General features: G+C 45.6%; 1 protein-coding gene across 1 annotated transcript; it reads left to right on the top strand.

The window, feature by feature from the left end:
- HHIPL1 (HHIP like 1) lies at nucleotides 1-26,565 on the top strand. The gene is made up of 9 exons (XM_083167269.1): nucleotides 1-358; nucleotides 2,607-3,253; nucleotides 5,718-5,861; nucleotides 8,367-8,695; nucleotides 12,947-13,073; nucleotides 13,292-13,437; nucleotides 21,345-21,426; nucleotides 21,826-21,908; nucleotides 25,834-26,565. The coding sequence occupies exons 1-9, from the start codon at nucleotides 89-91 to the stop codon at nucleotides 26,466-26,468; spliced, it is 2,463 nt and encodes an 820-aa protein (XP_083023395.1). The 5' UTR covers nucleotides 1-88; the 3' UTR covers nucleotides 26,469-26,565.
- The last annotated feature ends 1,308 nt before the right edge of the window (nucleotides 26,566-27,873 follow it).

The raw sequence follows: 27,873 nt of genomic DNA, 5'->3' as shown, positions 1-27,873 counted from the left end.
TGCTGGAGGGGGCAGATCACTGGGGAGGGACGAGCTGAATGATCCGGCTCAGCTCCGGGCGCTGCTGCGGGCAGAGCGGACTCTCAGGATGGGAACCTGGGCTGCTGGGCTCCTGCTCACGCCGCTGCTGCTCTGTTCCCTGCCCGGCTCCGTGCTCCCGCACCCGCAGTGTCTGGACTTCAAGCCCCCGTTCCGACCCCCGCAGGAGCTGACCTTCTGCGTGCAGTACAAGGAGTTCGGCTGCTGCGACTCCGCCCGGGACCGGGAGATCATGGACACCTTCTACCGGGTGCTGGGGCACATGGACGAGTCCGGGTACGAGCTGTGCGCTGCCCATGTGCAGGACATTCTGTGCCAGGTGAGTGGGGGCATGGCTGCATTACATGGTGCAGGAGCTGGGCATCCGGGGGGCATGGCAGCATCACAGGGTGCAGGACCTGGGCATCCTGGGGACATGGCTGCATTACAATGTACAGGGCCTGGGTGTCCTGGGGGCATGGCTGTATTACAGAGCACAGGATCTGGCATCCAGGGGGCATGGCTGCATTACAGGGTGCAGGACCTGGGCATCTGGGGGGCATCACTGCATTACAGGGTGCAGGACCTGGGTATCCTGGGGGCATGGCTGTATTACAGGGCACAGGATCTGGGCATCCAGGGGGCATGGCTGCATTACAGGGTGCAGGACCTGGGCATCTGGGGGGCATCACTGCATTACAGGGTGCAGGACCTGGGTATCCTGGGGGCATGGCTGTATTACAGGGCACAGGATCTGGGCATCCAGGGGGTATGGCTTCATTACAGGGTGCAGGACCTGGGCATCCGGGGGGCATCGCTGCATTACAAGGTGCAGGACCTGGGCATCCGGTAGGCATGGCTGCATTACAGGGTACAGGACCTGGGAATCTGGGGAACATCACAGCATTACAGGGTACAGGACCTGGGTATCCGGTAGGCATGGCTGCATTACAGGGTGCAGGACCTGGGCATCCGGGCATCGCTGCATTACAGGGTGCAGGACCTGGGCATCCGGGGGGCATGGATGCATTACAGGGTACAGGACCTGGGCCTCCGGTAGGCATGGCTGCATTACAGGGTGCAGGACCTGGGCATCCGGTAGGCATGGCTGCATTACAGGGTACAGGACCTGGGCATCCGGGGGGCATGGCTGCATTACAGGGTACAGGACCTGGGCATCCGGTAGGCATGGCTGCATTACAGGGTGTAGGATCTGGGCATCCGGGAGGCATGGCTGCATTACAGGGTGTAGGATCTGGGCATCCGGGGGTATGGCTGCATTACAGGGTGCAGGATCAGGCATCAGGGAGTATGGCTGCATTACAAGGTGCAGGACATGGGCACCCGGGGGGGTATGACTGCATTACAGGGTGCAGGACATGGGCATCCGGGGGGGTATGACTGCATTACAGGGTGTAGGACCTGGGCATCCGGGGGGGTATGGCTGCATCACAGGGTGCAGGATCAGGCATCCGGGGGGTATGGCTGCATTACAGGGTACACAGAGCTGGGTATCCGGGGGGGGGGGCATAGCTGCATTGCAGGGTACTGGAGCTGGGCACCCGGGGGGCATGGCTGCATTGCATGGTGCAGGAGCTGGGTCAGGACTTGCTGTGCTTGATGTGGGCATCTACATGTGCGGGAAGTTGGGGATGATACATGGTGTGGGGGGCAGTATAGTGGACCCCTGTATTATAAGGGATGGAAGTTACATTATACAGGTAAAGGTATATTTGGCATATGAATACATTGTGCAGTGAATGTAGAGTATAGAAGCTAACCTCCTATTCCAGCATGTACACCTGGGAGACATATATTGCAGCACATGATGGGGGCCTAAAGGAAGGAGAATGGGTCACATCTAAGCCTGGGGAAGGCTCCTTGGCAGACTAACTACATAGCGCAGTAAGTGACAGGTATTACATATGTGACGGGGGAATGCACCCCGGGACTATTGGGGATCATTATACCATTCTGCATCTATCAAAACCACTGCAGATCCTCTTCCCTACCTGGGGTGTCGCTCTCTGCCCTGGTGCTCTAGCACAGGCCTGGTCTGCATTTCAGTGCAGCCGGGTTACGGTAAGTCAAGTGCGGAGGGGGGGTGGCCCCGACTGGAAATGAGTCCCGGGCCCCAAAATTCCTGATGGCAGCCCTATTTGTGATAGAAGGACTTTAAGGTTTGAAAGTTCTGTGAGTGAGGCGCACCGCCATGGTGGGTTCAGGGACAATGGGAAAATAAATCCATTTTATTAGGAAATTCCATGTAAAGATGGCATTACCCGCCAGGGCTGTCCTCTGAAATGTATCACATTTTGGAGCTTGGTACATAGGAGAATGGTGCCCATACTCGGAAAACTGTATTTTTGCTGCATTTCTTGCTGCATCTCTTCGCTACACATCACCTCGCATGGTTGCGATAAAAAACGGCGGATGGGGAGGTCATTCGGCGGGGCGGCCTCTCTGGCTCTTGGTAAGCTGCGATATTCACAGCTTACTGAGCCAACCAGAATCAGGCCCCTAAATGTCCATAATTGTGCAAATGTACACTTAGCGTAATTTGCCGCTAACTTTTGTCTCCCTTCTAGGAATGTTCTCCATATGCAGCCCACTTATACGATGCTGAAGACCCCAGCACCCCCGTGCGGAGCATCGCCGGCCTTTGCGAGGACTACTGCGTGGATGTCTGGAAGAAGTGCCGGCCTGTGTTCCGACACATCACGTCTGACAAAGATTTGCTAGCCTTGGAAGGGAACATGGTGAAATTCTGCCGCCGCCTGACGCTGGACGACACCGACTACTGCTTCCCACGTTTGTTGGTGAACACAAAGCTCACCCAGAATTTGGGCATAGTGACGGCGGACCCTGAGGGCTGTCTGCAGCTGTGCCTGGAAGAGGTCGCCAATGGCCTGCAAAATCCTGTAGCCATGGTCCACGCCAATGACGGCACCCACCGATTTTTTGTGGCGGAACAAGTCGGCCTGGTGTGGGCCTACCTCCCTGACCGCTCCAGGCTGGAACAGCCATTTTTAAACATCTCTAAGGCCGTTCTGACCTCGCCCTGGGAAGGAGATGAACGTGGATTTTTAGGAATCGCTTTCCATCCAAACTTTAAACACAACGGCAAAGTCTATGTTTACTACTCGGTGGAAATCGGCTTTGATGAAATAATCCGGATAAGTGAGTTCAGAATTTCCTCCCATGACATGAATGCTATTGACCATGGCTCTGAGAGGTAAGTTTCCATTTTCACTAGGCTGCTAAGCCCGTAGTCTATTTCTTTACTATTGCGTGATATTCTATGGGTACGATGCCAAGTTCTGCTGCCAAGCCTCTCCCATAATAGGTGAATTATGCCAGGAAATTGTGCAAGCATTGGCTGGGTTACATAGCGAGTACTCCTGGTGTCCTTATTTTGATTCATGGTTTTGTTTTTTTATAACTATAATACAAATTTCTATTTTTATTGCAAAATACATCTATGGAAGTTCTGTTTAGCTTTAATTAATTGACCTGTCTAGGAAGGGGTGTATTGGGCAATATTGGGGTCCAAATGGATGGCAGGGAGTCGATATGTGGGTCCGTAGGTCATGCTCAGAATTCCACAACTAGGGTATATGGCTCTATGGTAGCCCTTAAGGCATGGGGGTACTTGTTTCCTAGCACGGCCACAACGATCATAATCGCGGTCATCGGGGGTAAAATCGGGACCATCGCGGGCATCGCATGCGCAAAAAAATCGGGTGCGATGGGCCAGACGCGATGCCCGCGATTTCCCCATAGAGAACAATGTTAAATGCCTCAATTTACCCGCGATGACCACGATTTCCCATAGGAAACAATGGGAAATGGCTCAATTTACCCAAATTATCATAGGAACAATGGTAAATGGGCCAAAAACACCCCTGAACATTGAAATGTCCCCCCAAAAGTAGTTTACGCCACCACGTGATCAACGTGAACCCGAAGCGTGGCGAGCGCGGCGGTACGCGTCCTCCGACCTTTTCATACCCCTACTATCCACTAGGGCGTGGAGTGAGAATAGAATAGTGTGGCGAGCGCAGCGAGCCACCGAGCCCGAAGCGTGGCGAGCGGACGCGGATACCTGTGAAGCCCGCGAAGGGACGCGTTTACCTGTGAAGGTATCCGCGTCCCCTCGCGGGGCTCGCTGCGCTCGCCACGCTTCGGGCTCGGTGGCTCGCTGCGCTCGCCACACTATTCTATTCTCACTCCACGCCCTAGTGGATAGTGGGGGTATGAAAAGGTCGGAGGACGCGTACCGCCACCCCTCGCGGACTTGCTGCGCTCGCCACGCTTCGGGTTCACGTTCATCGCGGGGTGGCGTGAACTACTTTTGGGGGGACATTTCACTGGTCAGGGGGTTTTTTTGAGGCATTTAACATTGTTCCCTATGGGGAAATCGCGGCCATTCGCGGGTGGACCATTTAAGCATTTTTAGCCGCACACGACGCGACCGACCCGATTTTCACTGTTTTGAATGCATTTCAATGGAAAAATCGGGGGCATCGCGTCAGTCGCGTCGCAGGCCACTAAAATTACCCCCGATGGCCAAGATTTGTGGCCGTGCTAGGAAACAAGTACCGGCATGGGTCCTCAAACTGCGGCCCTCCAGATGTTGTGAAACTACAACTCCCAGCATGCCTTGCCACAGTTTTAACACTCCCTTATAGCAAAACTGTGGCAAGGCATGCTGGGATTTGTAATTTCACAACATCTGGAGGGCCGCAGTTTGAGGACCCATGCCTTAAGGCTTAAAATAAGGGTGTGATTCAGTAACATAGAAACATAGAATTTGACGGCAGATAAGAACCACTTGGCCCATCTAGTCTGCCCCTTTTTTTAAACACGTTACCTCAAACCATATTTGATCCTTATTTTTATGTAAGGATATCAATATGCTTATCCCAAGCATGTTTAAATTGTACTACTGTATTTGTGTCTACCACCTCTGTTGGGAGGCTATTCCACTTATCTACTACTCTTTCTGTGAAAAAATACTTCCTCACATTTCCCCTGAATCTTCCTCCCTCTAGTAAGGCTCAGTAAGCAGCGTACATATGCTATTTAGCCCATAGACGCTGACGGGCCAAACGCACGACCACCGCCGCTGCCGAATCCCCTCGGTACCATGCGTGAGGATGCGGACACATCCCCTTGTCTCCGACCATCGAGTGATTTCTCTCCCCTACCCTTCGGAAATAAGTCAGTCTTTACTGACCTTTATTTCCGTTGTCCGCCAAAAAGGGGGCGGGCACTGATGCTGGGCGTTTTCATGCGACGGACTGGTGTCCGTCCCCGACCGCCCCCTCTGGAGTCAACGGCTTGGCGCGTTTGAAACTCCCCAAAGCCGTTTGCTTCTGGGGTCTGCACATGCGCGAATTTACGCATCATCGTAAATAGGTGAAAAGACTAATTGCAGCAGCTAGGAAAACTGGAAACGGCGAAGTCAGACTTTGATAAATAGTACATGTGAATAAGAAGGAACGGCCAGTGCTTGACTGACAGCAGGTCAGCAGTAGTCGGGGAACATTTCCTATTGGAGCAGGCCATTTCTGCCATGGTAGATATACAGTATATATGTCTACGTGTATCTCTATTACAATGACATTCCGTTTGTTTCTCTCCTGCGTGCCTCTATAAGATGATATATCCCTAACACTGCTAGTGTTGCTCATTAGGATAATCCTGGAGGTGGAGGAGCCGGCATCCAATCACAATGGCGGGGAGCTGCTGTTTGGGGAGGACGGCTATCTCTACATATTCATCGGGGACGGAGGCATGGCAGGAGATCCGTTTGGGAAGTTTGGAAATGCGCAGAACAAGTAAGAACACCCACGTATGTCCTAAGGGGCGACTTCTGCTACGATGTGCTGAGAATCAGCTATTTACCCCCTGGATATATTAATTCAGATGGACTGTTGTAATTTGATACGAGTGTACTCATTCTTCCTTTCTCGCTCCTGGTAATGTCGCCTACAAGCGGTCTCAGAATGGTTGGGGTTTTTTTTTTTAGTTATTCACTAATTTGTTTTAATTGCAGCAAACAACTTTTTTTTTTTTACTTTTTTTTTTTATTAAATGAATTATGGGCCTGATTCTGGTTCACTCGCAAAAGCAAATTCTCTTTCTCTAATGCACAAAACCATGCTGCACTGCAGGTGGGGCAGATGTATCATGTGCAGAGAGAGTTAGATTTGGGTGAGTTATTGTGTTTCTGTGCAGGGTAAATACTGGCTGCTTTATTTTTACACTGCAATATAGATCTCACTTCGAAGTACACCCCAAATGTAACTCTCTCTGCACATGTTACATCTGCCCCCCTGCAGTGCAGCATGGTTTTGCCCCAGTGGCGTAGCTACGTTTTGGGCGCCCCCACCCCCCGCCGCCGCCCCGTCAAGCACACCCCCCCCCCCCGTCGCCCCGCCGCCTATGCTAACCCCCTCCCCCGCAGTCTTACCTATCGCGCTGCGCTGGTCCCGGCGGCTCAGTTCTTCTGCTGAGGACCACCACAAAATGGCCGCCCCCATACAGCAGACAGTTTCAGAGAACCCTGTGCTATATGGGGGTGGCCATTTTTTGGTGGTCCTCATCAGAAGAACGGAGCCGCCGGGACCAGCGAGATACGTAAGTCTGCGGGGGATTGGGGGGGGTAACTATAGCACCGCAGCCCCCGGCGCCCCCACATGCACAGCGCCCCCCCGCGGTGGCGGGGGCTGCGGTGCTATAGTTACGCCCCTGTTTTGCCCATTAGAGAGTGAGTTTGCTTTTGCGAGTGAAACAGAATCAGGCCCTATGTTAGAAAGTGAAAATAAGACGCACGTGTTACTACATGTAAAGTCAGGCCATATAGGAGGCAGGGCGGCAGATGTACTATAAGTTCTGATGCACTGGGTCAACAGTCAATAGGTTGACATGTAGTTGGTCGGTACGAACAATATTTTGTCATGAGCAAAGGGTCAAAGGGAGGGGACATGTTACCATGTCGACATTTGGGATAAAACCTGTGAAAACCGAATGTCGACTGTTTGACTGTCCCATTGTCGACCTAATGCTTGTGTCGACGTAAGGCCTGTTGAAGAATGCAGTCGACCCTATGACTCATACCCAATTGTAACAGCAGCTCTTCTGTAAGAAACAGGGAATCATTGAAGTGGTTCTATCTTTTTTACAGAACTACCAGACCAATAGAAGGACAGAGATGCCGAGAGCTCTGTCATGCTGGAGCGTGTGTGCGTGTAGAGGGGCGTAGTTGGAGTGTGTGCGTCTGAATGGAGCTCCGTCAGGCGCCATCTAGTGTCCACAAGAGAGTTACCGGGGCTCGCTCAGGGGTACTGAACCGGAACCGGTGGGGTTTTGTCACCTCTTCGCTGGACCTGGATCTGGTGATGTGTTGCACTTAACATAAACAAAAAACTCTCATAATACATTCAATTTGAATATAAATTATTTAACGACCTTTAGATGGTAAAAGAAATAGCTTTATTCAAAAAGGGCTTTTTAAAATGACTTTGTTCAATTCTCTCTGACCTCAGAGTTATAAGAGAACCTTTATATCTGCATAACTTGCTAAGCATGCCTAGTTGGTGACTCTTAATCCTTTTCTTTCCTTTGGTGACCTCGGATGCACCTTATACCCCTTTCACACCAGAAGCAAATTACTGGGTTAAAGATGTTCAACAGGGAAGTTGCTGAAAAACCCGGGTTTTTCTTTGGTGTTAAAGGGTCCACACGGGTCTTAAATCCCGGCACTCTGACCCTGCTCTTGACCAGGGTTGGTGAGCTGGGATTTCAGACCTGTGTTGACCCTTTTACACCACAGAAAAACCAGGGTTTTTCAACAAATTCCCGGGTTGAAAATGTTTAACCTGGTAATTTGCGAGTGGTGTGAATTGAGGTCAGGCTGCACCAAGCAAAATTACCCGGCACTCCAAAAATTTCGGGTAATTGACGGGTGGCCGGGCAGAGGTTTTAGAAGTAAGGTAACCGGTGTGCCAGTGGGTCCCGATCCTCCTGAGAATATGCCAGTGATGTCCATTTAGACACTAGCAACCAATTGCTCTCATAGGTCAGCTAGCTTCCCCAGAAATTTTGGGCAGGTGCTACATTGCCGATGGCATAATCAATGGGCACCTGCTCAGGCTTAATTCAAGGCGGGTGGTGTAGGGCTCCCTGACTGAGGAGCCATTGTACACCGCACGCACAGTACGGATTATATACAGACTACCAACTTTCTATATGAACCGCCACTCTATGGCGGTGACGTTAATATGCCCCCCCGCCTTATCTTTGTCACACATCTTTATTTGTTCTTCTCTTGTCATTTCCAGGTCTGCATTATTGGGCAAAGTCCTGCGCATCGATGTCAACCACAACAATCACGGCCCCCTCTACCGAATCCCGCCGGACAACCCATTTATCGATGACCCAATCGCCCGGCCCGAAATCTATGCTTACGGGGTGAGGAACATGTGGCGCTGCTCTTTTGATAGGGGAGACCCCCAGACAAAGGAGGGGAGAGGACGCCTGTTCTGCGGAGATGTAGGACAGAATAAATTTGAAGAAGTCGACATTGTAGAGAGAGGAAAAAATTATGGCTGGAGAGCCAGGGAAGGATTCAGCTGCTATGATAAAAAACTATGCGCCAATTCCTCACTAGGTAATGTCATCTTACCGCACGGTAGCTTTGTACACACCGATCATAATTATAGAGCAATATGCACTTAATTATTTGGAGAACACATCTCCGGAGATAATGATTGTTGCAGAGTTCCTGAGGAGTCCATTGGCCGATCATTAAAGCAATTCATTAGCGAAAGTATATTGGGTAAAGTCCAAAATATATTGGGTGTGGTCCAGGGGAGGGCCTGCAGCACAGTTCAAAATTCAAATAGGGGAGGCCCAGCAACTGCCACCAACTGCCTTTCCAAACTGTCTCATTGGCAGTGGGTTTGGCTCCCTTATTTGAATTTTGAACTGTGCTGCAGCTCCCCCCCCCCCCCCCCCCTGGATCCGCCACTGATAAGGTCTCCACTGGCTTAGTGACTAGCATGTGCCAGCAAAGGAGGTGTAAAGTCTGAGAAGATCTCAGGAGGCTTAAGGTGGCCACACTAGTATTGTTCTGAAATACAGTCATTCGGTTGACCCATATTAGGTCGACAAGCGTTGTCCACTATGTCACTATGTCAACATTTGGGACAAAAAAAATGAAAACTTCATGTCGACCTTCCCGTTGTCAACCTAATGATTGTGTCAACCTTAGCCATGTCGACCTATTTCATGTGTCAACCTAAGCCAAGTCGACCCAATGATCTAATGGGCGAAATTAACTAAGATGGAAGTTCTATTGAAGATGGGATGTTGCTATGAACAACCACACAGATGCTACTGTTTAGCACCTTCTAGAATGTAATAGATAGAATCTGACTGGTTGCCAATAGCAACATCCCATCTTCAGTAGAACTTCCATCTTAGTCAATTTACCCCCATGTGTCTAGAAGTAACGGGTAAGTAAGTTTTTATCTGTGTCGGCATCATAACTTAACACGTGATGCTTTACAATAAAGCATTAAAGTTATAATGGCGAAACGGTTAAAATGCTCAAACAACATTACTACTGTGTCAGCATTCTCCTGTTGACATGACCTGTGACATGGCGTTCAGTATTAACTCATTATTCTCGGGCATGGCCAACAGGGAAATGGTTGAAATGAGTTTTTATGTTGTTTAGTGTCATTTTGTGGTTTTCATCACCTGTGATGATTGATGATTAGTAACATAGACCCTCATGGACTCGCTCCACTCTCTAATCTTCATGCAAGGCCCCTCGCTGCAGTCACCCCTCAAATATATGCCATGTCGAACTTTTGGCCCTTTTGACCTAATGCCTGTTGACCATAAGGTGTCCATCTGTTGACTGTCTATTCATAGGGGGTCATTCTAATTGACTTGGTAAGCTGCGCAGAAATGCACATGTGCAAACACTCTTCGGTACTTGTTTCCTAGCATGGTGCCCAGATTTCCTACGTACGGCACCGTAGGGAAATCGCATCGCATCGCATGGGCTGTTATAGCAGCATGCAATGCATTTTTTTGTAATGTTTTTTTTTCCTATGGGCATTGTACCCCAGTATATCGCATGGCATGGCATCGCATGTCCCGCAAAATCGCATGTGATTTTATAGGGTGTGCGATGCCATAACATTAGGTATACAATAATATGATTGTATGTTCCAAAAATAGGTTTAACGCACCCCCTCACTATCCACGCCTCCCCGAAGTGTGCCGAGCGCAGCGAGCCCCGATAGGGGCGGCGGAACGCGTCCAAGTTTCTTTCAAGAACTTTGCTTTAATTACTATTGGCTCTTCTTTCACGAAGAAGTATTTGAGTGTTGCCCATTTCTGTTTTATAGATGAATAAGTCTTTGATTAAACCGGCCCGTTTTATCCCATCATCTCCTGGTCTGTCTATAGTTCCAGAGCACCACACGACTCCATCACATCCTACACCTGTGACAGATTGATGAACCAGAACAGGTGTTTGTTGTGACCTAGCCAATGCCCAGTGTAATGGCCCCTACACACTATGGGCCTAATTCAGGTCAGCTCGCCTAGCAGCGGCCAAACGCCGACCATCGAATGCTTTCTCTCCCCTTCGGTAATAAAAGTCAGTCTAAACTGACTATTTTATTTCCGTCGGAATCCGTCGAGGAGGGGGCGAAGTCATGTGATGCCAGCGGTCTGCCCCAAGCAGGCATCAGCCCACCTACGTTCCCAGGATAATGCCCAGTGTTTTCATGAGGAGGTCCATAAAACGCAGAGTGTTCCCCTGCTCCGTGCCGGTGTCCGCCCCCCTCCCGCCCCTCGCACTCCCCTACCCGTGTGATCTCCTTGGCAAGTGTGATGGTAGCCGAAGGCGTTCGCAAAGGGGGTCCGCACATGCACAAATACGCACATTCACAGACATCCCCACCATCAGAACGGGGGCGATCACTAGAGAATCATACCCTATAAGATTATCTTTCCAATCTGTCTGGTTGGAATGAAAATCTGGCAATTTCTGTGAGCAAGTGACAATTGTGCAGATGATGTTTTTGTCCATTTTGCAGCTTTTTGGGAGCAAATAGTTTATTTTCATTAGATCACAGAAATTTCCAAATTTTTATTCCAACCAGCCAGATTGGAAAGATTATGTTATAGTGTGTATGGGCCCTTAAAAGACCATTTTCTGCGGTTCTGCCAGACTGCTGCGGCTGTTGTATTATTATTATTATATACATTGTGATATGGAAATTTGATGTATAAATGGTTGATATTATATTTTGTAAACACTAATGGCTATTTTAATGATTTCAGAATGTCAATGTCGGCATGTTAATGTCAGAAGTGCCGGTACTTGTTTCCTATCCCCAATTTTGATCGTAGTACATCTTATACAATTGCATCGCATGCAATATAGCAGCATGCGATGAATGCGATGCAATTTTTTATTGTACAAGCACCCTGATGGGGGTGTTCAATGTTAAATGCACCCCCATTGGCAACGCCACCCCCACTATCAACGCATCCTCCGACCTTTTCATACCCCCACTATCCATGTCGGCGTGGATTTGAACTTAGATAGTGTGGCGAGCGAGGGGACACAGATTATTTTACATGTATTCCGCGTCCCCTCGCGGGGCTCGCAGCGCTCGCTACACTTCAGGCTCATATTCCGCGTCCCCTCACGGGGCTCGCTGCGCTCGCCACACTTCGCCGATGTGGATAGTGGGGGTATGAAAAGGTCGGAGGATGCGTACCGCCGCCCCTCGTGGGCTTGCTGCGCTCACCACGCTTCGGATTGGCGTTGATAGTGGGGGTGGCGTTACCAATGAGGGTGCATTTAACATAAGCACCCATCAGGGTGCTTGTACAATTAAAAATCGCATCGCATGCCATTTGCTGGCATGCAATGCTATGCGATAGTTCATTGTACAAGCACTCCTGTTAATTTAACATGGATATCGCATTGCACGCATCGCATACCACTAAGTATGGTATGCGATGGGCGCCGTGCTAGGAAACAAGTACCGAAGTGCCTCTTAATAACCCTAATAGTAATGTTTACATTTTTAACTATGTTGACATTTTGTCCATTTCAACAGTTTCCAATGCCGGCATTTTAGATGAATATAGATGTTGACTATATGACCCCATACCATTTAATCAGGACTGGTTGAAGCTGATGGGTATTCCTGCCCAGCAGAGCTAACAGTCTAAGGGGTACATTTACGAAGATGGTAGTTCTATTGAAGATGGGATGTTGCCCGTAGCAACCAGATTCTATGTATTGTATTCTAGATGGTGCTAAATGAATTAGAAGTAGACTCTGATTGGTTGCTATGGGCAACATCCCATCTTCAATAGAACTCCCATCTTAGTAAATTTACCCCTAACTATTAATGATTGGGATACAAGAAAACAACCAGCGGTCTTTGACAGTGAAGGGTTAAATTGGTCTATTTGCAATGGTATTGTTGTGTCCAACTTCTTTAATTTGTATTATCACAGATTATGAGGCTTATTAATCAACAAGCGATAAAACTCATTGCTTATGAGAAATGGAGATCCAGCCAATCAGCTTCTGTCATGTGTTCAACTCGTAACTGTTGAAAAAGGACAGTTGAGATCGAATTGCCTGGAGCAGCGTTTATCGTAATTGGCTGGAGCACCGTTTATCGTAATTGGCTGGAGCACCGTTTATCGTAATTGGCTGGAGCACCGTTTATCGTAATTGGCTGGAGCACCGTTTATTGTTTATTGTACGCAGTTTGTTTTATCACTCGTTGATAAATGATTGTTGAAGCAGACATGTTGAAAAAATGCATGAAATGTCTAATCGTTGTAAATCAACAAATATCTTTCTCCGTAGACGATGTCCTTCCAATTTTCGCCTATCCCCATAAGCTCGGGAAATCGGTCACTGGAGGATATGTGTACAGAGGATGTCAGCATCCAAATTTAAATGGACTGTACATATTTGGAGATTTTATGAGTGGGTAAGTTTTTTTTTTTTTAATGAAAGCTATTGGGCATAACTATCTTGTATTACTGACATAATTGGGTACATTTACTAAGGTGGGAGTTCTATTTCACATGGGATGTTGCTATGGGTGCCCAATCTGATAGTATCTTCAATAGAACTCCCATCTTAGTAAATTTACCCCAATGTGCTAAATAAGCTTCCAGCCTGAACCTGTCCTTTTGTGTATTACAGACGATTGATGTCTCTGAGAGAGAACCCCAATACGGGGGAATGGCAGTACCAAGAGATCTGCATGGGGACAGGCCAGACGTGCATGTTCCCCAACCTTATTAATAACTATTACCAGTACATCATCTCCTTTGCTGAGGATGAGTCAGGTAACTATAACAATGTCATTGTTTATTTTTCTATTGCATTTCAGTTTTTTCTTTATGTCTCTGTCATCTTGGGGGCTCATATTGAGTCACACTCCGACAACTTGATATAGCGAATGCTGTCACAGTTATATGCTAGGGCTAGTATCGGCCCAATTTGAGAGTTCTCAGACCCTGTGATACCACTTGGTACATGTTTAGAGGCTATCACGAGAACCGTTACCAGCCTTATGGTAGGGGCAGGTCATGTTGGCTCTTTAACCCCTTCAGTGGCAATCCCGAGAATTTTCCAGGCTGTGCCTCAGTACCCAGTCTGGCAAGCCCGGAAAATTCTCGGGATTGCCACTGTTTAGAGCCGGGCAGCGCTGCTGAGTTAAACGCTGAACTCAGGCAGCTTCAGTGCCGGTTCCCTCCCCTCCGCCGCGCCTCCTCCTACCCCCTCCTCCCCAACTGTTCTATTACAACCTACGGCGCCGGCTTATGACAAGCCGATTGCCGGAGGCAGGGACGGGGTGTCGGGGTGCAGGGCCGGGCAGCGGCTGATTGACAGTTCTGTGGCGCTGCCCGGACCCGGGGAGACTGTGTTTTTTTTGTTTTTTTTTTGTAGGGAGCACTCCCCATAAAAAACTCACCCAGTGGGGAGTGCTCCCTAAAAAAAAACACCACTGAAGGAGTTAATCCTGTCATCTCGTATCAATATTAAGGAATCCGTGCATAATTATATTCATGTCATATCGTTTTTTCCTGTGTTCTTTAAAGGTCTTTATTAAATAGAGTTCTCTGCAATATAATTTATACACTTTGTAAGCAACCAAATATATCTCCTCTCATCCAAAAATAATTATTAGAAAAGAGGCTGGATTGAAAAGTAATGCCTCCATTTGAAGGTTTTTTTTTTTTTGTACATGCTACGTTTATCCTCTATGTAATCCACTATGAATTTTTCAACGTAGTCCCCATCCCTTTCCACGCATGTGTGCCAACGCTTGATGAGTCGTGCAAACCCGTTGGAGAAGAAAGCTGGTGGTTGTTGTCAACACCAGGACTGAACGGCAGCTTTCACCTTGTCATCAGAGTTGAAGTGTTGACCCTTATGGTGCTCTTTCATCTTCGGAAAGAGGGTTGCAGCACCTGCAGTTCAAGGAGGTTCTGCCCCACCCGTACTGTACAGCCCCTTCCTTGCGCCCTGCGACTTTGACCTGAAAAGACCACCTTAGGGGTCAACACTTCAGCTCTGACGACGAGGTGAAAGCTGCCGTTCAGTCCTGTTGTCGACAACCACTAGCTTTCTTCTCCGACGGGTTTTCCCGACTCGTCAAGCGTTGGCGCACAGGCGTGGAAAGGGATGGGGACTACGTTGGAAAATTAAAAGTGCATTATATAGAGGATAAACTGAGTTCTCATGTACAACAGTAATATACTGTAATACAGTAATATACATATATATATTCCTGTGACAGCAACTCCTTGTGTTGCTGACATTTCTGTGTAGCAGGTGACTCTGTGGCGCCTGTTTGCGCTGTGATGCGTGAATTCATACTTGAGAGTTACGGAATGACAGATATTTCCACTGGCAGATTGTTCTGTCAGGCTCTGCCCTTTACAACAGCCTTTCATGTCCTTCTCAAATAAAAAAAAACCCAAATCGGCTATTCACAGCGGGTGGCGTTTATCTCTCTGCGCTGTCTGGGTCTGAGCATTTGATGAGTAAATTATATAAGTTTTCAACTGGATGAACAAAAATGTTCTAGCACTTGCCGGTGATGGAATCGCATATAAATGTGTGCTACTCTCACCCCTCTCTGTCGGCTTTCTGCCGGAGGTGTAGAACGTCTCCCGCTCGCTTCCGTCGCTGTAGCACCTGTTATGTTGATCTTGGTGAAATTCAATTTGGTTCCAAAAAAAAAACTGATCAGGACAGAACCAACTGTGGGTAGAGGCTCATTCCGGCATTGCACAACCCTTCCCCTGTCCTGGTTGGTGGTGGGTATAGGCTTGCTGATGATCCCTAAAACCATAGGCAGGGTACAGGTATGAGCCCCCTTTGTTTCGGTTACTGTATAGATGGTAGACTATGTCTAGGTTGACAGTCACTAGGTCAAAACCTAAGAATGCTCAACATATCCTAGGTCGACATTGACAGAAGGTTGACACAAGCTTTGGGTCGACATGGACATGGTAGACACAAAAAATTAGAAAATCTCCTGTCTACCTTATTGATGTCAATGTCGACATGGACACCGCATAAGTGTACCACGTCCCCTCGCACTTCGGACAAGGTGCCTCGCTGCGATTGGCACACTATTCTATTCTCCTATGCCCACTTGGATAGTGAAGCAAGAACAAAAAAAAACAAAACATGAAAAACTTGTGACAACCTTTTCCTGTGTCAACCAATGACATGTCAAACTTTTGATTGTGTCGATCTTTTATCAATGTTGATCAAGGCCATGTTGACCTTTTTCACGTGTCGACAAACTAACTGTCGACCAATAGTAGTCGACCTAAACAATGTCGAATCATCAACTGGATACCTTATCATGCATGTAGTTACTATATATATTTACTATATATATTTATTAATTTACTCAACCCATGCAAAATTATGGCTAGCCAAGCCGAATGGGTGTGGCGAGTCTCTCCCTTTGGAGTATTACCACACCCATAAATATGCATTTCCCCAGCAGGCGTATCATGCCCCAGTCCGACACTGGTCCGGATAACTCATACGCTCATCCCTGCAGCATATAAATTAAGATTTGTTCTGGAAACGTACGGTTACTTATTATGTTGATGGGGGCGGTTGTTTTTTGGATCTGGGAGTGGCCTATATGTGTCCTGATTTAGCTTTTTAGAATGTTAGGAAGAAACTTATACATAACCTCTAGAGATCGTTTGAGCATACGCAATTTCTCACCTCTTTGGTCTCACTTTGAGAAGAGAATGTACCGCCCCATTATATAAGATGTGTCACTATTTACCTTTGCTTACTGCAAGAGATGCGATCTCTCCTGCGCTACTTATTCCAGGAATACAATGTACAGTAGGAACGGAAATCTACAGGGAGCATGGACAGGTTCTGCTGAGATAAGGCCCGTACACACACACATCGATTTGCTTTTGATTCGATGTTAGATTCGATTTTCTATTAGATCTGGCATGAGATCTTCCCATTAGATTTGGCATTAGATCTGTACTTTTGCATTAGATATCGAATTCGATATACATTCATGGTACATTGTACAAATTCGATTTACTAGATCGAATTCGATATTTCCAAAGCTGCACAGTAGATTTTTCTGTCAGATCGAAAGTGACACAAAAACCATTCGATTTCGTTTAGGATTCGATTTGATTTTGCTTCTATAAGCAAAATCTAATCGAAAATCTGGAAAAATCGATGTATGTGTACAGGGCAAGAGATTTATGTCTGAAACAAATCTTTAACAATATCGTTACTGTTTAAAGCCCACCTTTTTATGTTTTAAAGAAAACTAGAAGGCTACTGGGAATTTTGTACGTTATGGTTTTATTTCATTGGATGAGGAAGACAATAGAGTTACATTTATATTCTACTAGCGGACCCACCCGGCGTTGCCCGGGAAAACCTTGGGGTTCTTTTATTTCCAAATTTGGTTAAAAATGCCATCTTACAGTATGCTGTGCCAAAGACTGTAATTTGTTATAGATTCCACCTTAATGTTAGAATGTGTTTGCATTGATACTCATCGATGACGGCAATTAAATCAGGTGTGGTGTTGTTTGAAACACAACGCTCCTGAGTTGATAACTTGTATGTGTTGATGAATTCCACATCCACTCCTGAGATTTAGCACCTATGACATACCCTCCAATATCTGAGGTTCAGAAATAGGTACAAAATCAGAAAGGAACGTGGCCACACCTCCATTTCTATACTGTCAATGGTACAGTTTCTAGGGTGTGTAATTGGGAAGCGGTCATCTATTAGAATGAACTTAGGTCTACAGTCATTAGGTCGACCCCACTAGGTCGACTGGCAGGAAGGTCGACCTGACTTAAGGTCGACATGGTCCAAGGTCGACATGACTTAGGGTCGAATTTGCATAAAGGTCGACATGAGGAAGGTCGACTGGTCATAAGGTCGACATGGGCTTTTTCACTGTTTTTTGAGCCGACATGTGCCGACAGGCGGTATTTCATGCCCTACCATCCACTAGGGCGTGGAGGAGGTTATTAAAGCTGTGGCGAGCGAAGCGAGCCACCGTGCCCGAAGCATTGCGAGCAAAGCGAGCTATGCGAGGGTCCGATTCTCATTGCCAACTGTGTCCATGTCGACTGTGTCGACATTCGGATAAAAAAAAACAGTGAAAAACCCATGTCGACCTTATGACCAGTCGACCTTCCTCATGTCGACCTTTATGCAAATTCGACCTAAAGTCATGTCGACCTTGGCCCATGTCGACCTTAAACCAGGTCGACCTTCCTGCCAGTCGACCTAGTGGGGTCGACCTAATGACTATAGACCTAAGTTCATTCTGATAGATGTACCGATTCCGTGTAATTACAGGTGCTGAGTGCGTGGAGACCGGGGTGGGCGTTATTTGCCACGCCATAATTAGTAAAAAATGTATCGCTCCCTGCCACTGCCGATCCCCTCACCGATCCTTCCTGCAGAAGTCTCTGAGGTCTGGAGATCTGTAAAGCACATGCATCGGGTGTCTCTACCAAACAGTGGGGCAGCCCCTTAGTGTGGGAGCAGGTCCGCGGGCCCGGCCACATGACGTCATGACGCGACGCACGCTACCCGCACCACTGCAATGCACCACTGGGAACAGGTGCAATGGGCCAAATTCTTCCCTACACCCGCTGGGCCAATCCACCGATCCAGCCATCGCAATCATCAATGGGTGCATTGATAAGGTTTGGAGTGTAAGAAGTTGAAGAATAAGACTGAGATAAATATTTGCCATGTTAAAGTGTACAATTTACTCAATAAATCGTGAAAAAAATATGTGTACATAGAAGTACAATCAAGAAATGAAAGTAGGTTTAAAAAAGAACATGTTATGATTCAAACTGATAATTGTTTGGATGGGGGTGGGTTGCGAAACAAATCTATAGGTGGATATTGTGGGCATAATTGGTGTTAACAGGAGAAGAGACCAACTGGATTGTTAAGGGGTCCTTAAAAGACCACCTGAACCCCAATTGAAAATACCCCTACGGTGACACTGTAGTGAAAAATTCTTATCAACTGGGGATCCCATGTAGGTGTACCAAATGCCAATTATGCCCACAATATCTGTGCCCCCTCCACCTATAGATTTGTTTCGCAACCCACCCCATCCAAACAATTATCAGTTTGAATCAGAATTTATATTTTAATCCTACTTTCATTTCTTGATTGTATTTCTATGTACACATATTTATTTCACGATTTATTGAGTAAATTGTACACTATAATGTGACAAATCTTCATCTCAGTCTTATTCTTCAACTTCTTACATTTATAACATTCAAACAAATAAATGCAGCGCTCATGCCCATCGACCAAACATTATCTATGAACCAAAAGAGTCTGGGAAACCCTTAAGGCAGAGCAGTGCCTAACATCCAACTTACTAACAGGGTGAGTGCAGTGTACCCACTTTGTATTGATCAACGGGTGCATTGGCCAGGACAAAGATTTCTCAGTGCAACTGGCCGGGGAGCGCAGAGACGGATATGGGGAAAAAAGGTACATTAGGTACAGTTTTTATTTGCCGTACAGACTGTTAAATAAACGGAATATTATTTTGTGTTTGTGTGTGTTGTACTGTTTTTGTGTGTGTGATTTACTGTATGTGGTTGTGTGTGTTGTTTTTTTCTGACCATTGCGTAAGTGTGTGAAGTGTGCTATGTATATACAGTATGTGTATGTGTGTGTTTGTGCCTTTGTGTATCTGTGCAATTTTTAAGTGTGTTTTTTGTGTGTTGTACTGTTTTTTTGGGTGTGTGTGGGGAATGTGGGTGTGTGTTGTGCTGTTAGAGGTATGTTATGTGTGTGTTGTGTTAATCTGCCCAATGTGTAAGTGCGTAAGGTGTGCTACGTATAAATGTGTGTGTAGTGTGCTGTGTGTATCTGTGCAATGTTTGTGTGTGTGTTCTGTGTATTGTACTGTTTTTGGGTGCGTGTTGTAGTGAATGTGGGTGTGTGTGTTGTACCGTGTGTTATGTGTATCTGCCGAATGTGAGGTGCGCTACGTATATATGTGTGTAGTGTGCTGTGCATATCCTTTCAATGCTTAAGTGTGTGTGTTTTGTGTGTTTCTGTATCTGCACAATGTTTAAGTGTGTGTGTTCTGTGTGTTTGTTGTACTGTTTTTGGGTGTGTGTTGTAGTGTATATTAGTTTGTGTTGTACTGCATGTGGTGTGTTATGTGTGTGTTTTGTAGTGTGTATCTGTCCAATGTGTAAGTGTGTGAGGTGCGCTACGTTTATATGTGTGTGTTGTGTTGTGTGTGTCTGCCGAATGTGTAAGTGTGTGAGGTGTGCTACGTATATATATGTGTGTTGTGTGCTATGTGTGCATATGTGGTGTACTGTGTGTGTGCATGTACAATGTGTGTGTGATGTGTGGTCTATGTATATCCTCAATTATTCCTAATTGTTTAAAGCCTTCACCATAATGTTAGAATGTGTCATTCATACTCAATGACAGCAATGTAATCAGGTGTGGAGTTGTTCCTCCGTCAACGATTTCCAAGATAGTCAATCTTTTCCCCAGATCATCAATGAAGGAAAATTAAAACTTGTTGTTTTTTAAAATTTCGAAGTGAAATTTTCCAAAAACGGCTATGAGGTGCACACCACCGGGTCCAGAGGTACCTTGTTGCCAAATTTGGCGGCTCTGAGTTCCACGGTGTGCCCACAATGCAACAGACACGCACACACACACACTCTTCAACTTATTATATAGATTTACAAAAAAATTTATCCCCTGGTTAGCCCCATTTATGGCACCAATAACACAGCACATATGGGCTTGTCTTAAAACGTGCAACAAAAGAAAGTTAAAAAAAAAGCTTCTACAGAATATGAATGGTGGAAACTGGTCATTTTAAACTTTGTAGATTCCTATTAAAGTTTTTTTTTAAATCCACTAATAGTACATGGTTTAAACCACTTTGCACTTTAATAATTTTTTTCCCCCATCATGGAGCAGGGGGGAATTTAGCTATAATTCAGCACTGGCATCCCTCACCCTGTGTGCACAAAAAAGGGGCACGGTTATGCCTGGTAGTCGCGTGTTGTGTGTCCTTCACTGAGCAGACCGCCATTGGCTATTTTTTTTTTTAATTATTCATTATTTGGCCTTATTTTAAGTAAAGTAATACTCCATTCGCACTGCAGCCAAATTCCCGGGTCTAGCATGTAGACCCGGGAATTTTCCGTTTAACACAGGATTTTTTGGCAGTGTGAACGGGTCGCATATCCGGATTTCATACACCAGTAAAACCCTTCTTTTTACCCGTGTCTGAGATCCGGATATGCAGACACGGGATGACCCGTTCACACTGCCAAAAAACCCGTGTTTAAAGGCAAATTCTTGGGTAGAACTTCTTCACCCGGGAATTTGCCTTGCAGTGAGAACGGGGGTCCAGCGCGTCAGTCCCCGGCATTTTAATGCCGGGTTAAAGCCGTGTCTTTCTCACTCGCAGTGAGAACACGGCATTAGTGTCTGATTGGACTGGAAATAAATTGGTAGTGCATCAGGGGTGTTTCAGCAATGATAGCTAATTAGAAATCGAGCTATTATTGACAGCACGTGCGTACCATAACAGCTGTTTTTTGGGTTGTATCAGAAAAAATGTGGTCTCCCCCAACCCTCCCCCCCCCCCCCATCCCATCCCATCTGATGACCCTGATATTTGTGGGTTTTTTTTCAGGTGAACTTTACTTCATGTCCACCGGTATACCGAGTGCCACGTCCGCCACGGGTGTCGTGTACAAGATCGTGGATACCTCAAGGTGAATGTGATTGGACCGTATCACGAAATACGTTTCTAAGCCTATAAAATGGACTTTTCATCCAATGTGACCAAATATTCATGAGGAAATTGCCTTTATTTCAGTAACCCCTAGTGGCCTCATGAATATTTACATATGATGCACCTCTAAGTGGCAGCCTCTCCCATGTGGTGATGTTACCGTGTGTACAAGAATACTAACCTGAAGGTTTCCTTTTGAATGTCAGGATTTCCCATCTACTATTGACCAATCAGCTTCTGTCATTTTAAAGACTGTGCTAGATAAATTAAAGTTAGAAGCTGATTTGCTGATCCCTGCAAATTACTTCCGATACCCCAAAAGCTCCTGTTTTATCCTCAAATTATCACGTGCAATAATAAGCTCTATCTGTCTCTACAGGAGGGCTCCGCCCGGCAAATGCCACTACCAGCCAATACCGGTCAAGACGAAATCTGCCACTATCCCTTTTGTAGCGAAAGAAAGTAAGTTGGGATAATTCTCGCAAACATCTCTGAAGGGGAATTTGTTTCTTCTGCGGCAGACGTCAGGGGCCACAGGGATTACAGTGGTTCGTGACCCACTCTCTACCCACTGTAATCCCTGTGGCCCCTGATGTCCTTGAAGAAAGAGATTTAACAGGTAAGACATAAATCTCATTTTTGCTATTAAACATTTGGGGATCTCAACCATTTAACCACATGCAAGTCTTTATCTAGATGTGGTGGTGGAAGTCATGACTGATACTTCTACAGTAGTACTACAGTATATGCCCCTCCCTCAAGAGATCCTTGCTGTGCCTGTGTGAGTGTCCGCTGTCACTTCAGGAGGGGAGGGCTGTGTACGGTTGCTGCATTTAGATCCAGAGAATTATGAAAATAGTCAGAGTTAATATTACTGTGTAATGGCAATGTGTCCAATCGTGCCTTTCAACTAGGGTGGTCTTCAGAAGACCCAAGGCCAGTAACCCTCCACCACAGCCAAGTGCCCCACAGTCACCAAATTAAAGTGGACCATGGGGTACGTTAGCAATTCTGTAAGGGTACTCCATTTAGAAAAAACTCTGACTGACTCCCCACATCCGCCAGCAGTGCACCTATAATTATTATTATCTGTTATTTATATAGTGCACGCATATTCCGCAGTGCTGTACAGTCGCTGCCCCAGTGGAGCTTACAATCTGTATTCCCTACCACATGCACACACACACACATGGATATTATAGGGGTCATATTGTTGGGAGCCAATTAGCCTACCAGTATATTTTGTATTGTGGGAGGAAACCGGAGTACCCAGAGGAAACCCACGCAAGCACGGCGAGAATATACAAACTCCACACAGTTAAGGCCATGGTGGGAATCGAACCCATGACCTCAATGCTGTGAGGTAGTAATGCTAACCATTACACTGTCCGGGCTGCAGTTGTGTACAGGACCTTTTACAACATTGCTATACAGTAATTGCGGGTGAGGTGTGCAGCTGCACATCACCAATAATTAAATACGGGAATATTAGAGTTGTGCCAGGCGGAAATAAGGCCACGTCGTTATGCGGTGGACAAGCTCAACAGTACAAAGGCGGACAGTCAATAGGACAACCACTGTTGGTTGACAGGCCAAAAGTCAACACATGAAAAAGGTTGACACAACCAAAATGTCGAAATGGAAAACATTGACATAAGGTTTTTATTTTTCTTACAAAAACTGACTTGTGCATACTTTACCATCCCAGTGAGTATACAGAGAGAATATAATAGTGTGCCGAGTGCAATAAGGCACCGTGCCAGATGCATGGGGAGCGCAACGAGGCACCGTGCCCGAAGCATGGCAAGCACAACAAGGCACCATGCCCGAAGCATGGCGAGACATGCGAGGGGACACAATACAGTACAATACAGTGTCCATGTCGACCTCTTAAAAAAAAAAAACTAATGTTGACCTTTCCTTGTTGACCTTTTGCTTGTGTCGACCTTCTGAATCTGCAATCTTATTAAGGCTGCTTGATAAATGCTTGTCTGTGTGTAATAGTTCACAGTATCACAATTCCCAGTTCTCTGTCCATTGTGCCCACTATAAAACACTTCTCTATTGCTCCCTAACTCCTCCCCCTACTGCTCTTTATGGTGATGCGAGCTTTGTTCTGGTGCCTTCAGAGCGGGTATTGTTGCAGCAGACGTTTGCAGAAAGAAGTTGCCTCTGGTCCTGTGACCATTGGCGTATGTAGTTGCTTGGAGAATAGTTCTCCGAGCTGAATTGATTGTCTTGGCAACGAAGATCGGTACTTGTGTAATATCTGGGCGCCCGATTTTTTCATTGTATTGCATCGCTTTGCGTTGCATCGCATTGCGTGCAATATAGTGGCATACAATTCATGCAATGCGATTTTTCATTGTAAAGACCAGATTTTTAATTGTATAGTCACCCATGGGTGATTTCATACCCCCACTATCCAACTTCGCATGGAGTTGATTTTACATAGCATGGCGAGCGCAGCGAGCCACCGAGCCCGAAGCGTGGTGAGCGCAGCGAGCCCCGTGAGGGGACGCAGAATACATGTAAAGTAATCCGCGTCCCCTCACGGGGCTCGCTGCGCTCGCCACGCTTCGGGCAAGGAGGCTCGCTGCGCTCGCCACACTATATAACTTCTAGTCCATGTGTAGTTGGATAGTGGGGGTATGAAATCACCCCTGGGTGACTATACAATTAAAAATCTGGTCTTTACAATGAAAAATCGCATTGCATTGCATTGCATTTCAGATAATACACAAGTACCCGAAGATCTTTTCCATAGGATCATCTCTTATTCCAGAGATCTACATGGGCAATGACTGGGCGCTGCTGTGAGTGAAGCAGCCTTAGTTCCTGGATCAGCGCTCACAGGATGCAGATTATTCACATAGGAGGTGACGAAGGGCAAATCCTGAAGAAATGCAACATTTAGGCCGTTAGAAAAAAAAATATTGATGCATTATTTTATTTTTTTTACAAACAAAATGATTCCGTGGTCTTTCAGATATTGTTTATTCTAGAACCCTGCACCTGTGACAGCCCACGCAGCTCCTCTTACCTGCCTGGGCTGTCGCTAGCTTCCTCTGTGCTTCTAGCACACTCTGGCCTGTATCTCTGTACAGAGAAATAGACAAGATGGTGCAAGAAGTGAGAGCGCAGAGTGACACCCCATGCACGAAAAGCGAATTGCGCAGGTGTGTAAATAATAATTATATATATATATATATATATATATATACTTTTGGTTTGCAGGATGGCACTCTAAATAGAAAAAATCCCGGTGCCAGGAACATAAAGTTTTAGAACATGTAAGCTTGCAGCAGGGCCCTCCTACCTCCAAGTCTGTCTGTTGTTACCCAGTTTGTCTTATCACTGTCTACTATTGTAAAGTGCAACGGAATCTGCTGCGCTATATAAGAAACTGTAAATAAATAAATAAATAAAGCACTTACCCCCCTTGGTTGTAGAATGATAGGAACCGGCACACGGGTGGATGGTGAAGAAAAGTTGATTTATTGTACAAACATGATTGCACACAATGACAGCTGTACACCTGACAGCTGTTTCAACCAAAATAAACGGTTTTCATCAGAGGTGTATATATATATATATATTAGTTAAAACTCCATCACAATGACAGCTTCTGCAATGTACTTTCACTTTGAGCTGTGACAGTTTTTACTTTCACTTTGAACTGTGACAGTTTTTATCTCACAACCGCCCCCCCCCCCGTCCCTTTCTGTTCCTACCGCCAAACTCTGTTTTTACAGCTCCCTCTCTCCGTATACAATAAGTTTAAAACAGATCAGTGTCCCTGCAAAAATTGCTTTCACTCTCTGTTACGACATATTTTAGCACACAAAGGAGTAATTTGGTCTGTTGAGTGGCCTCTAGTGGTTACTAGCAGGAGTTCACCTAGGAAGTGAGGAGTAGTTAGCCTTTTCTTTCTTTCTTTCTTTCTTTCTTTCTATCTGTCTATCAATAAATATATGTAGATTATTAACTTTCTTAGGGTTGTGGTGTTTTTTTTTTTTTGTGGTGTCTGTACTATATGTGATCATAGCGTTTATCATAAAAAATTGTAATAAAAATTAAAACCTTTATAATAACTTTTATCAGCATTTCAGTTCAAAAGTTAAGGAAAGTCTAAAGTATCTAGAAGTTTAAAAATATAAACAGTATATGTATATAAAGATATCTGTGTATCCAGTTTTCAAGTGCCGGTACAAACCTTAGCAAATCAGAGGCAATGTTAATGGCAGTGTAAAGTATTTAAGCTATGGATACATTTTTCAAGTAGCTGAAATTTTAACTTAATGCAAAGCAGGTGTATGAAGAAAAATTGTGGTATAAAACACTATATATTGGGCAATGCATCCAACTTTTTTTTTTTTCCTCGCAGAATTAATCATAAAAACCAATCCCACTAAGCGCCCGAAGGTTAAGCCTACGTCAAAGCCTGCAGGCCGGGTCAAGAGTACTGCTCAGCCACCTCCAAGTTTGACACCAGATTGGGTGGACCAGCTACTAAAGCTCATGCAAGGTGAGAAAAAGATACCTGTCACCACAACCGCCAGGCCAACCACAACAAGACTACCGAAGCCAAAGAAAGGCGGTAAGAGCAGCGAGAAGAGAGGTAATAGAAGGAAAAGTAAACACGGTGGTGGAGATTCTAAACCAAGCTCTTCAGAAGTACGTAATGGAGCGGTGCGGCTGGCGAACAGCCAGAGACCTGACCGTGGGAGGGTGGAGATCTTCATCAATGGAGAGTGGGGAACAGTTTGTGATGACTTATGGAACACCAAGGCAGCAACAGTGGTGTGCCGCCAGTTAGGGTTCCCAATTGTTATAAAAGCCGCCAAGCAAGGAGAGTTCGGGGAAGGACGGAATCTTCGGATCCTTCTCGATGATGTTGACTGCACCGGAAAGGAGAAGACCCTACTGGAATGTAAACACAAGGAGATCGGCAAACACAACTGTAATCACCAAGAAGATGCTGGAGTAATATGTAGCCACAAAGAACAGTCAGAAAATTGATGGCTGTAAATGGGACCGTAATGCTAGAATTTACTCTGGTTGTCATGTGACCTGAAGGTACAAGAAGATCCTAGATGTACACCAAAAATATATATTTTTTAAATAAACACCAATTTGAGCCATCAGAGGATGTTCCTAGGGCTTTGTGCTAATAATGACACCCATTTCCGTCCTATAGATAAACATATTTTTTTAATCAATACTCTGTAAATATATGTGACTTGGCTTTAATCCTTTTCTTAAAAGTGTACACACCGCCTAGTCAGCCAGTTTGTGGGTTGAACCAATAGTCTTGAGAATGTAGACTAATAAATCACTGGAATGATCTCATTTATGGTTTAGCTGTTGATGCTTTACCCATGCACATACAGTATGGCGCCTGTGTATAGCTGGCACTCTCCATCAGTGAAAACTAAAATTCATAATACTGGTGTAAATAACTTTTAAATTGGTTATTGACGTAAAAAAAATATACGTTTTTACTAATTTAAAAAAATGATAAATGCACCTGTTTTGTTTTTATTCTTACCTTCTGATATCAAAAGAAGTACACAGATCTGCACCTACTTATGAAACTGATTCAGAGGTGTTCACACAGGCTTGAATTCGGAACGCCCAGCGATCATGTTAGCCTCCACCCCGAACCTGCGAAATCCTGCCTTGCGGATGGATTTGCGAATGGCTGTGTAGGTATGCACATCCATTTGCATCTGAACTAAAATGTCCAAATCCATTCTTATTTCACTCATCGACTGGTACACATCCAAAATGTATTACTGAGTTGAAAGAAGTTGATTCTGGTGCATGGTTTTGAAACCGCAGTCAGAAAAAAAATCACATCCATATCAACATTTTTATAACCCCCGGGGCTGTCGTTTTGGTCAACAAATGAAAATTCTAAAAGTTCCTGTTTTTCTGCTTTAAACTCTAGGTACACATCCAAAATGTATTACTGAGTTAAAAGAAGTGGATTCTGGTTCATGGTTTTGAATCCGCAGTCAGAAAAAAAATCACATCCATATCAACATTTTTATAACCCCTGGGGCTGTCGTTTTGGTCAAAAAATGAAAATTCTAAAAGTTCCTGTTTTTCTGCTTTAACCCCTTCCTGACAGAGCCAGTTTTTGCGTTCCTGACAGTGCCCTTTTTTTCAAATCTGACATGTATCACTTAAGTGGGGATAACTTTTTTTTGCTTTTACTTATCCCAGTGATTTTGAGATTGTTTTTTCGTGACACATTGTACTTCAAATTAGTGGTAAATTTGGGTCGATACAGTCTGTGTTTTTTTTGTGAAAAATACCAAAATGTCGTAAAAAAATGGAAAATTTAGCAATTTGCAAAATGTTAAATTTTCTGCTTGTGAGACAAATAATCATACCACTCAAAATAGTTAATAACTAACAT

The sequence above is a fragment of the Crinia signifera genome, chromosome 12, assembly GCF_055691185.1.
Source record: "Crinia signifera chromosome 12, ASM5569118v1, whole genome shotgun sequence".
Classification (NCBI taxonomy): Eukaryota; Metazoa; Chordata; class Amphibia; order Anura; family Myobatrachidae; genus Crinia; species Crinia signifera.
The sequence above is the reverse complement of the archived record's forward strand: the minus strand, read 5'-3'. Positions and strand labels throughout refer to the sequence as shown.